At 34.5% G+C, this 13,083-nt stretch overlaps 1 protein-coding gene across 1 annotated transcript in view; it reads right to left on the bottom strand.

Annotated features, from left to right (window-relative positions):
• ttyh2l (tweety homolog 2, like) overlaps positions 1–13,083 on the bottom strand; it is a 103,044-nt gene that overhangs the window by 39,539 nt on the left and 50,422 nt on the right. Inside the window, 1 exon segment of the mRNA NM_213256.1 lies at positions 10,799–10,910. Coding sequence (NP_998421.1) covers positions 10,799–10,910 — 112 coding nt within the window.

Genomic DNA, 13,083 nt, shown 5'->3' with positions numbered 1-13,083 from the left:
AAAGTAATGTTTTCTATTTCTAAATTTGAAAATTCTGTCACCCCTGCGATAAAGGGTATTGCATTTAAAATCTATTTGCATTCTTGCAGGTTGCAACATCCATGAGATAGTACTGACCTCTGGTTTTAAGGGTTAGAGCAAAACACTGCAGGTCAGTGAATCACATGACCTAGATTTAAAGATCCTAAAATATAAATACTATTATCTGACTGAGCATGTGAATGATCATGGGATCATTCTGGGGTCATAGGATTACAAACTCAGACATCCACCACAAATGTATCTTTGTTTACTTACTGTAGAGCTATAAAAAGTCTTCTTTTACAGATGTCCACATGATAAATAATTGCTTAAGAATAGGTCTTAAGTGTCGATTTCTAATGGATTTACAATTGGCCTTTTGAAGTGATCTTTTTAGAATCTCAATGCAGTAAATTTGGACAGTAATTAAATCACCAAATGACATTGGAGTCTGTCAAAAAAACAGTAGGTACAGTAATCTGGTTTGGGTTTATAACATGGGAGCTTAGTAAAAAACACAGACATTGTTGATTCGGACAGTAATAAAATCACCAACTCTCTTCTGTAAATAGTAAAAATCCCCTACACCCCACTGAGAAACAATTACACTCGGACTGGGGCTTTAGGTTATATTTTTCAGGTTTGATTAGGGATGAAGCTGAACTCTTCATAACACTGGACCGAAGCAGCCCATTCATGATTTACCGTGTAAAGAATGAGCAGCAAGGAAGAAGATTTCTTTTGGCTGGCAATCTATTTTTAATGTTCAGGTGGTTTCCAAGTGTAATAGGCTCAAAACTTGTCCAGAAAGTAATAAACAAAGTTTAAAGTCAGCTTCCTCAGTCTCCAATCAATGTTTTCTGACAGATCCGCTGTAGCTGAAGGAGAATCAATGCTTTCAGAAGGATTTTGTCAGGTCACCACTGAAATATTTCTGCTATCTGGCTGCCTATGTGCAGAATTATGACCATGAAATATTTTGAACTTATTGCTTTGAGCACTAGAGACATACAAAATCTATCCAGGTAGCAGTCTTCCTCTAAGGACTGTAAAACTGAATGATGCAAAATGGGAAAGGGAGAAAAGTGGGCATGAAATCACTTAGAAACCGAACAATCAAGACAAGCATCTGCTAATAATAAAAGTTTTACTTCTCTCTTTTACATGACTACACTATTAATATGTCATCAGTTAGATATCTTATTTAGGCAGAATATGCTGCACTAGAATGGCCTAATAGCGCACTGTCTAATATAAAACAAATAATTTAATATATCTGACCAGTACAGTTCATCAATAAAAGCTTGCATGTATTAAGACTAAAATTCTCTGAAGCCTTCCTGACTGTCATCTTCTTTAATTTGTTATTAAGGCTAATTTCTGGAGGGAGTCATGCAGTAACCTCCTAATCTCCCTCATGAAGCCAATATGGAAATGACTGAAACTGCAATTCATTGACTGGCCACTTGAATCTGGCTCCAAAAAAAGTCAATCCCATAGACTTATTGGTCTTTTTGGTCTATTTAGCTAATATCACACTTCGTGACAACTGTGAGTAGGTGAATATTTTTATAACTCATTCATTCATTCATTCATTCATTCATTCATTCATTCATTCATTCATTTTACCTTTCGGCTTAGTCCCTTTATTAATAAGGGGTTGCCACAGCGGAATGAACCACCAACTTATCCAGTATATACCAGTATACTTTTTGCTGGGAAACATCCATAAACTTGTACTAAGGCTGATTGAAAATGAAAATGTGCTATTTTCTAGTCCAATATAAGTCTAGAAGGGATGCTTGGGTATGCACACATCAATACAGAAGCATTTTTATTACACTGTGCAGTGTAATGACAGTATGCAATATCACAGATAATAAATTACATTTACTTTATGCATTGGATGTTTATCTAAATTTGACCAATAAGATGGGGCCTTACTATCTTTATCCCTACCTCCCCAGTAATTGCTGTTCTGCTATTTGCAGGAGTGGCTCAAAGTTAAGCCAGAGCTGAAAACTTATAAAACAGCAAATAAGAGACAGAATATCTTGCTGAGGTTTTCACTCATAGCGTTTTAAAGACAATGGGCAAATCCCTGTTGTACCCCTTAGCCCTTCCCCTCTCCTACCGCTCATTTTGTGCGTTCACATGAGGAGTAGAAATGTCCCAATTCTCTTTGGATTGAAGGTGTTGGGTTAAGGGGAAGGGTACCCCTCGAAACTAAATGGTGAGAAAATTTCTTAGAACAGGTATTTTTTTGTGATAATTATGAATTTTTACAACAAACAAGCAGATGTTTTAATATATTCATAACCATGTTTGTGTTTTACCTTGGAATGACCTTTTTTTACAGTGTCTGCTGTAATGTTAATGTTGTTTTTGTTTACATAGATGAATATGGCCGGGGTGTAAATGCACAGTACAGTTACGAGCTTAATGGCACATTATACCTTCATGATAACATGATACCATTGCCTTCTGTGATTTTCTGAAGATAAAACCCAAAAAATAACACAACTGAAAGAACTACAGCAGTCATGATTGTCGATCTCATAAGAAGCAAGAGATTGCGATGACATATGATGAGGTATGCAGGTGTTGCAGTTCTGTCCCATCTCTTAGGAGTACATTTTAAAGCCCTTCCACTTCACACTCTATTTCAAGGGCCATAAGTAAGAGAAAGGGTTAAAAAAATAAATAATAGAGAATAGGCCTAAATGCTTGCACCTTGACACAGTTTTCAATCTAAATTAGATCTGAATATATATTTTTGACCTGTTTATTTTAATACCAATGCATAAATAAATTCTGCCCAGTTGGTGGAATGAACTCCCTAACTGCATCAGAACAGCAGAGTCACTCGCTACTTTAAAGAAACGACTAAAAACTCAACTATTTAGTCTCCACTTCACTTCCTAATCTGCAATTGCCTCTTTGAATATCACACTAACTGTACAAAAAAAAAAAAAAAAAAAAAAAAAAAAAAAAAAAAAACTAATACTACTAATACTTCCCTTCTTAGACTTTACAGACCTGAAACTTGCCTATAGCACTTATTCATTGTTGCTCTTGGTTGTGTAAATTGCTTCCTTGTCCTCATTTATAAGTCGCTTTGGATAAAAGCGTCTGCTAAATGACTAAATGTAAATGTAAATGTAAATGATTTTAAAAAAACATAGCTAATACAAATAGCATTTTTCCAAGGAAATTTTATTTAACACAAACAATATTGCATATTTTTCCAGTATTGTGCAGCCATGACGTACACTAACAATGACTATTTTTACATTACTGTGAGGGGTAGGTTTATGTTTAGGGTAAGGGTAGACATTAATAAAACACAATTTAATGGATTTTAGAAAAAAAAAAAAAAATATATATATATATAAATAATTCTAGTTAAGTTCAGGTCGAAGCTTTATGCCTTCTAGCATCAAACAATTTTCAGAAAACTATGGATGATGTCACAGCTAGGGATGTCCAGATTCGATGGCATGATCAGAAATCGGGTCCAATCACACGGTTTCAGACTCTATCAGAATCGGACATTACCTTCCAATCAGGACTCGAATATATGCATGTTATAAAGTTAATGATGACAACATTGCCATAGCAAACTGTAAAATATGTAAACTTAAGGTTGCCTGCCAGGTATTTTAGGTTAAGGTGCTCTTTGTTTTTATCTTAGATTTTTTTTTTTTTTAATTAGTTACTGTTGCACTAAAGTCCAAAAGTGAAAAACTTTACGTTTTTACTTGATTGTTCAAGCTACCTCATTGAGGTGCTCTATTTGTTAACAGAGTTGTTGAACGTTAAAATAAGGTGAATTAAAATAAAAAATACTAAAGATCCTGGATCTGTTTCTTTGCTCTTCTTTATTCTTTTTTTATGTATTATAGAAGTATCGGATCGGGTATTGGTAAAAAAAAAAAAAAAAAAAGACAGGGACATCCCTAGTCACACTCATTCATTCATTCGTTAATTTACCTTTAGCTTAGTCCCTTTATTTATCAGAGGTCGCTATGATGATGCCCTTCCAGGATGCCCTTCCAGCTGTAACTCAGGTCAGAAAAGCATCCATACACACTTATTCACACACATACACAATGGCCAATTTAGTTTATTCAATTCATCTATAGTGCATGTCTTTGGACTGGGGAAACCGGAGCACCTGGAGGAAACCTACGCCAACACCAGGAGCACATGCAAACCACATAGAAATGCCAACTGGCCCAGCTGGGACTTAAGCCAGCATCCTTCTTGCAGCGAGGTGACAGTGCTAACCACTGAGCTACCATGTCACCACATCAGAGAATCTGCATTCATATTTTTATACAGTCTATGGTGAAACCTCTTTTTTTCTCTGCAATAATCACCTATTCCACTTTCTTGAATGAAATGCATAGCTCTTTGGAGTTATACTTCTAGACCTCATGATTTCAAGATGGCTGAAACATCATGAAGATTGACGAAGATTAAGCATTCTAGCATTAGATCTCCAGCCTTTGGGAAGTTGTGGACACTGCATGAAATGGCAATCACCACAGACATTTACTCACAGTTGTGACTGCTATTTTTTTTCTGGCACGCAACCACTGGCAGGAGCTGTTTAAAGAGCTTGGCAGCTCGGAAAACTCCCTCCTCACTCTCCCAATCACTTCAACATTCATGAATTCAGTTGTGCAATCAAGCTTGGCCTTCAGACGCGGTCCTCTTCGCCTTTCAATTTGAAAAGAGACTTTTTCCACGAGAGCTGAAATTGGATTTATGCCGTTTTAGCGGAGCCAGTGGCTGTTTGTTGTTCTCGCATTCTGAATGTTGTTTTAGTTACAGCAAACAGAGAAAGTCTGTGCTAGACAGCTCATTTAGATATGATTGCTCAACCATGAAGCAATGCGTTATGGACCAGCGAGGCAAATACACTCGGGCGGAAACTGTGATGGAAGGAAGCTCTGTGAAGCAGAGTATAAGAAGAACAGAGGTTGTCATCACACTGCCAGCAGGTAATGAACATCAAGACAGGTTGAGGAGAAATGTTCTGCCGGCAAGCCAACCGAATTCTCTGTTTACCATGGTAAACCTGCCATGTGTAAAAGTAAAAAGCCCTTCCATACAAGATATGATGCTGGAAACGCTGTTTGAAGGGTGTTTTAAATTCAACTGCTGTAAATTGCAAAAGGAAAAGCCAATACATTTTTTGGGGGCAAAGATTGCGACCATGGTAGCATTCAGAAATACGAACATGAAAGGAAAGAGTCATTTCCTACTCAATAAATTACAGTAATAGATTTAAACTAATTAATTAAAACTAGTTAAATCACATTTTTCAAGCAAATGCATAGTTTCTTATCTAATTATTAAAAAATATATATACAAAGAAACAACAAAAATTAAGGTGAGAGTTTTTGTTATTTTTAGTATAAGCTATTTGGTATTGACTAAAATATAAACATGATTTTATAAAAATAGAAAGCATTTATAAAAAATGTCTACTTTAATGTTTAAAATAATTGTTGTTAAAATCCAGTGTTAAAGTAAATATTCAATAACATTTCATCATCATTCAGTGTATTTTTTATGTAAAAATTAAACTGCACAATAAATATCGTTTCAGCAGTGAAATCTCAATATGCGCATCCGCAATAGTCACATCGCAGCATCTGCAATGTTAAACTGGTTTTATATTAAATAGGAGCTATATTTGAAAACACTTATGATTTGTCACTGCAATGTTTAGCCATAAATTTATCAAAACCTTTATTATTTATGTTTTTTTTTTAGCGAGGGGTGGGGACTTGTGGAGCTGCGCATCGATGAATTTTCTTTTCAGTGTTTAGACTTTCAGTAGTGAAAATTAAACCACACTGAACTGAACTTCTATGTTAAGCTGATTTGACACAATCTACATTGTAAAAGCGGTATTGAAATAAAGATAAACTGATTTGAATAGAATAAAAAAAAAATACCGTTTCTTAACACACAGTATAATTTTTTTTTTACCTCTTTTTACTATGCAGAAGTGCACTCAGTTTTGCGATTGTTTTAGAACTTCCGATTTAGTCGCCTAACCGTACGTTCACACCGAAAGCGGCGAGAGCGTCAAAGTAGCCGGAAGTCATTAATTTTCAATGAGAGCCGGCGGCGATAGGCGACGATAAGCGGCGAGGAGCAGCGCGGCGCGTCTTCGCCGGCGTGAGCGTCGAGGAGAGTTGAAATGAAGTCAACTTTATGGTAATGAGCTATGACGCGGTTCGGCGGCAAGCAATCAGAATGAAGACGTCCACCGCTTGATAACAGTTCAGGGAACACAGACCTGTGAACTTTGGTTCCGACCACAGTTGTTCCCAAGGGTTTGATTATTGCGGTCGCTGGATTTCCAATTATTTACAATGTTTTCTTACAGGAACATACATTAAATAAGTTACTGATGTTCATTAATGTTATATAAATTTATCTTAAAAAAGAGGGAATCTCACGCGATGTGACAGTACAAAACAGTATAGCTGCTTCAGGATATATCAGACATATGGACACATATTGGATAAATAGAGCAAAGCCACACCACATGCAACTTGATCTTCCACTGTTTTATGAATTTGATAAGAAGTGCGCAACATTTTCACGATAAAAACATGCCTTATGCAGGAATGTAACTGATATGCTGCAACGGCTCCTTTAAGTACGAGATCAATGTAGCGAGTTTTGACGCTCTCGCCGCCGGAGCCAAAGGCAGACAGCGTTGTCGCCAGGGCGGCCAGAGCGACCTTGGATGCTCTCGCCGCTTTTGGTGTGAACGTACGGTAAGGAAATAATAAATGGCATTAAAACGCTTTTACTACTTGCTGAACAAACAAGTGTTTACATGACTATAAAGTCAAAGCACAATATTATATTAAGAAAATATAATTTTGCAACATGAAGCAGCATAACAAGCTGTTTTTAACATCTAATAATAAATGGAAGCGAATGAGACCAGAAGTCTAGAGCCAAAAAGCTTAAAATGGCCACACCCACTGGTACGAGAAGAAAAAGGTGAGTTATATGAGCATTTTCAAGTTCAGTTAATTGACTTTAATGACAATGACTGGGTTTTTTTCATTGCCTTTCAAGTGAAATAACTTAAAAAAAAAAAAAAGCTCATTTAGGGGAAAATTTTAGATTGCACTTCAAGTCATCATACTAAATTTTATTATATTATAAAATGATTAAAAGATAAAACGGTTAATAGGAATGGTTACAAAGGGCAAAGTTTTAAAATAATAATTAACACTGAACTTTTTAACATAGCAATAAGTGCTTCTGCACTGTTAAAAGTAATTAGTTACTAGGCTTGTCACAATAATCAATATATAGACTTATCGCACAACACATGAACATGATCTCAATCACTTTTGGTGATGCAATATACATCGCCTATACATACCAATTGTAGCAACATTTTAGGTGAAGGTGCAGCATGTCTATCTCTTTTGGAGGTGTCCATGTCTTTAAGATTAAAAAAAAGTATAGTATTTTTACTAGTATATTTTTATGTGGGTTTTTGACAAGTGAAAATAGATCTGTTAGCAGATATCGCAGCCTCTGGTACTTTTTTGTTAACATTTATTATTTATTATTATGTATTTAGGATATGCCTTTTCACATTCTGCTTCTATTATTCATTCATTCTTTTTCTTTTCAGCTTAGTCCCTTTATTAATCCGGGGTCACCACAGCAGAATGAACCACCAACTTATCCAGCACGTTTTTACGCAGCAGATGCCCTTACAGCCGCAACCCATCTCTGGGAAACTTCCATCCACACAAACTCATTCACACACACTTTCATACACTACGGTTAGCCTACCCAATTCACTTGTACCGCATGTCTTTGGACTGGGCGGGAAACCGGAGCACCCGGAAACCCGTGTGAACGCAGGGAGAACATGCAAACTCCACACAGAAACGCCAATTGACCTAGCTGAGACACGAACCAATGATCCAGCGACCTTCTTGCAGTGAGGCGACAGCACTACCTATTGCGCCACTGCGTTGCCCGCATTCTGCTTTTAATGACTAATTATTAATTTGTTAAAATAATTATAATTAAATTAAATATTCTTAAGAATGACAAATTACGGAAGAGTGCACTTGCTTTGTGATGATATTATATTGTCGTTCAGGCATATAATAAGGGACATGAAATGGTCTTAAAGAGCACCTATTATGGGTTTTTGAAAATGACCTTCTATGCAGTGCGTAACACGGCTCTAAGTGGATGAAAATATCCAGCTGTGATTTAAATCTGAAAGTGCACCATGTTTAAAACTACTGATTATTTAACTCAACAGTCAACTCACAGTCAAATAAAATAAGTGTGTTAGGATAAAATCTTTTGCTTGAACGCATCAACGTCGATACGGTACATCACCAAACATGAAGTTCCGGTTTCAGTAAAAAAATGTTATTTGCGCTCCTCCCTTTATATACTAGAGGAGCGCAGGGGATAACGAGATTGATTATAACACGAAGATGACAGTCACTGTCAGATGGAGGTTTGGCTGCAGGGAATAAAGGGTTAAAGTAAATTTTCACAACAAAACCACAAGTATAGCGAACCTAGTGCTGTGTTTGTTCCTGTCATTTTTCAGATTTTTGATACAATAACCTATGCTGCAATGCTGGATTCATCAGCTGACTGCTATTAAAGGAAGGAGCAGCAGAGACTAATATGTATGGGACTTTGTCAGACTTTGACAGGTCAGTAACTGTTACAGTTTATATGGATCAGTTTCCACCAGATCATAACATGTAAAGTAAGGGTTGCCTCATTTTCTTTAGTTTGCAAAATATGTATTTAATAGTGTGTTGTAACTTCAGTGCTTGTACTGTATCTCTCGGGGTGAATCTTTGAAGCAATTCACATATTACATCCAAAACCCCGTTAAAAACCAGACATGTGCTTTTACCTTTGGCGATTTAAATGCGTTTCTGAATTCATCTTCTGCCATTTGCTGTTGCTATGGCCACCATTAGCTTTTCCTCACAAAGGTGGCGCGGCCAATTTTCTAAATATTTAAACTTTTTCCACTGTGTGGATTAATACTGAATGTGTCATCGTCATTATCATCACTTGGGGTTAGGTTTAAGAGTAGAGTAATATGCTTCTGTTTAATGCTTTATTGCATTCCTGCATTGGACTCTCACATACTCTGTGCTACTTCATAACCATGGTGGGCGTTTCTCTTTGTCTCGAAGTCAAATAGTTGGCCACAATTGCAACAGACTGGGTCATCGGACCAATCACAGCAGATTAGCCTTAAGCTAAGCAGGGGTTTGGGAACAAATGAATCGCTTAACAAATCATATGGGAGCCGTTGGGATAGTTAGATATAAATAAATGCATATTATAAGACAAAGAAAGTGTTTTTTGACCTTGCATGCAAATCAGCCTGCTGTTGGAGACCCCCAAAACAAAAATATGACTCTTTATAATGCAAAATAGAGGCTGTTTAAAATAACAATAATACTGTGTATCGCAATATATTTTGGTGCAATATATATATATATATATATATATATATACATATATATATATATATATATATATATATATATATATATATATATATATATATATATATATATATACATATACATATATACATATATACATATATACAAGTTAATATTCAAAATAATACCACATATATATATATATATATATATATATATATATATATATATATATATATATATATATATATATATATATATATATATATATAATATACTTACACAATATACTTACTTTTAAGTCAATGGTTTTACTCTAACTTTTCTGAAGCAAAGTCAACTAATCGCTTTTTGTGCCATTACTTCATATGGTAGTCTCATATTTGCTCAAAAAACAAATATATAAATAAACTGGAAGCATTCTAATGTATGTGGAAAATTATAATCTAAAGCTGTATTAGAGCTTTATCCCTTTAACCCCTGAAAACCCCTTAAATCTGGCCTCATATTGAAGTCATTAAAGATTGCAAAACAAATCTACCATTTACTTCTGGTTCACATAATTTAAAGTGCAATCAAATCATTTAAACACTCATAATGTTGCTTACTTTAGGTCATGAACATATTCGGAGAACAATCAATAAATGAGCCAGCGCTACTGCATAATAGAAGGTCAGCATGCTATAGCATGTGGGTTGTTTTTCCCCCTTTTATATATAAATCATTGAGCTACCAGTATTAAATGAAAATTAAATGAAATAAAACGTGACCAGCAGGACCTTTGCAAACGTTTTCAGTTAATCAGTGGGATGCGGATGCACGAGTGGATGTACAGACAGATTTTTAATCCTCTTTAATGCAGATGAACAGATAATCCCAATCTTGTCTGTGCGCGTTCTGCTTTCGCTTCCTTACACACATGAATATAAACACCAGCTGGATGTGTTTGCATCTCCAGAGAGAGTCTCCAACTCAAGACTTCTCAAAAAACTGGAATCTAAAATGAAGAAAGACACTATGACTCCAACTCCCTGGCAGAAGCGTGGCACTCCTGCATATATGTATGTGCGTGCGTGTCACTCATCACATGATACAGTCATATTCCAGCAGCAGAATTGAAAAAGCCCCTGAGGCTTCAGCTCTTAGTTTTTTTTCCTGCATGCAGCATATAACAGGCAAAGCTTCTGATTTGGGTTTTAATCACAATATTCCTCAGGCTATTCCAATAAAAATGAGACGGCATGGTGAGTGACAGGCGAAGCAAGCGAAACTCTTACCATACTGCCGATGCCACCCAGTGTGTGATTGGCATTGTAAATGGAGTAAGTCAACTGGTAGACTCCATCGTTGGTTTCGCTGTTTCCATAGAAACCCACGCCCACCGCTGAACTGTGAAGAAAACAAATCAACAGTTTGTGTTACAGATGTGGCTTCATTTCAATCCAACAATTTCATGTGGCTTTAAAAGTGTTGTTGAAAATTTGAGACTTTAAAGAGATCAGACGAGAATACAAATGGTCCTTGACCTTGATAGAGAAAAATGTAGTAGTTATTGAAGCATTCTTAAAACATCCTCCGCAGGTAAACAAAAGCACCTTCATTTGAACCAAACTGCAAAAGTAGCTGCACAACTAGCGACAGACAGATAAAAAAATAATGTGAAAATATAAAAATAATATTTTCCTTGCTAAATGCTTATAACACCATGACATAACTTGCTTTTGTACTTTATGTACATTTGTCAAAACAAATTGATAGATCTGGGAGTTCTAAAGAACAAAAGAACTTTAAAATGCAATCACTTCTCACATGCATACTGTGAGAGGTTTAAGGTCTGTCTTTGAATGAACAATTGACTGAAACTGCTATTACACCTCTCACAAAGTGAAATAAAATTAATATATAAAAAGATATCAAAATGTTATTGGTACACTTTTTGGAACTAAATTGAAATAGTTTTGAGCAACAATAGTTACCAAAAGGCCTGATGAATTAATATGATACACAATACATTTATAAAAACATCTATATGGTATAAAAATGGATCTTGATTAAAGGATTAATAAACATCTCAATTGCAAAAAAAAAAAAAAAAAAAGGATTATTCTGACTATTTGTTTATATGTGATATTTAACAGGTTTAAGAATCGTTATAATCAAGTATATAAAATTTACATGGGGGAATTTTTAAATCCAAATATTATTTTCTATTTTCTCTGAAATATTTTCAGTAGACCCACACAGAATCTGTGCGTGCAGAAATCTGCAAATTTCCACAGATTTTTAGCCCATTATTGAGTCTAATGTGTAAATGTGTGTAAATTTATATTTACTCAGTTTTTAAATTTATTTTACTAATATAATTGTAATATAATAATAGTAATATTAAAATGTTCATATGATTTATTTACAATAGAGTTGGTATAGTAGTATTTTCTGCCTTTTAGTATATGTTATATGAGAGACTTGCTTTGTTTACCAAATAAGCGGATCTAGTTTGATTTGCATTGTAAGAATTAAATATAATTTTAAAATTATATATTATTTATTTCATATATATATATATATATATATATATATATATATATATATATATATATATATATATATATATATATATATATATATATATATATAAAATAAACTTATATATAAGTTTTTTGTTATAATAATCCTAAAATCATTCCACATAAATAAAAAAATAAAATAAAACATTGTCAGCAGACATAGCAAAAAATGTTCGCAGATTCTTTCTGGCCCTAATATTCAGGTCTGTACTTATAAACATACATTTTGTGTGATCCCTCTTATTTTGGCAAAATAATTAATTCTTTAATTAATAATAGATAATAATATATAAAGAACATTTTTTCTGATTATTCTTATAACTTTTGAGCTCAACTGTAAGTATGATTTGACAGTTTATTTAGTTAAAACTTTTACATCTACATGAACTTTACTTTACACTTGGCTGGGTGACTGTATGTTATTGTTTTACAATATTTTACCATTCTGTCTGCTCCTCTGTATTTTTCCCGCATTTGTAATGTTTCTATCAAAAGTGAAAGTAGCAGCTACAAAGAGGCGATCTCAAATGTAATATATATGATATAATTGCAAGAACTGTTTAAGACAATTGTGTTTTGCATTATTTTGGATTGACAGCAAGTTGAAATTAATATAAAAACGGCCGCATTCACGCCCTTTCCAGCAAAGCTTTATGTCGATTACCGCCCTTATGAATAACAGTGCTAATTGATGGAAGCGTTCCATAGTGATAAAGATGAAAGAAAGCAGATACTTTTGAGATTCGGGTGTGTGAACAGATAAATACACTTAATACTTAAACGTGTTTTATTTTAAACACCAACTAATTTTATTTTAAATGAGCATAAACAAAATGTTTTTATTGCATTCCTAAAATAACACCTGTAATCAAACAAAACAGTCGATCAAACGGGGATTCATTTGCTGCTCTTCAATAAGTAAATATAGAAACTTTAATCAATATTTAAATGCAGTGAATACAAATGTTATCTTTTGAAGCTGACGGTCCATACAT

Source organism: Danio rerio, chromosome 3 (assembly GCF_049306965.1).
Source record: "Danio rerio strain Tuebingen ecotype United States chromosome 3, GRCz12tu, whole genome shotgun sequence".
Taxonomy (NCBI): domain Eukaryota; kingdom Metazoa; phylum Chordata; class Actinopteri; order Cypriniformes; family Danionidae; genus Danio; species Danio rerio.
Note: the sequence above shows the minus strand (reverse complement) of the source record. Positions and strands in the feature narration are given on the sequence as shown.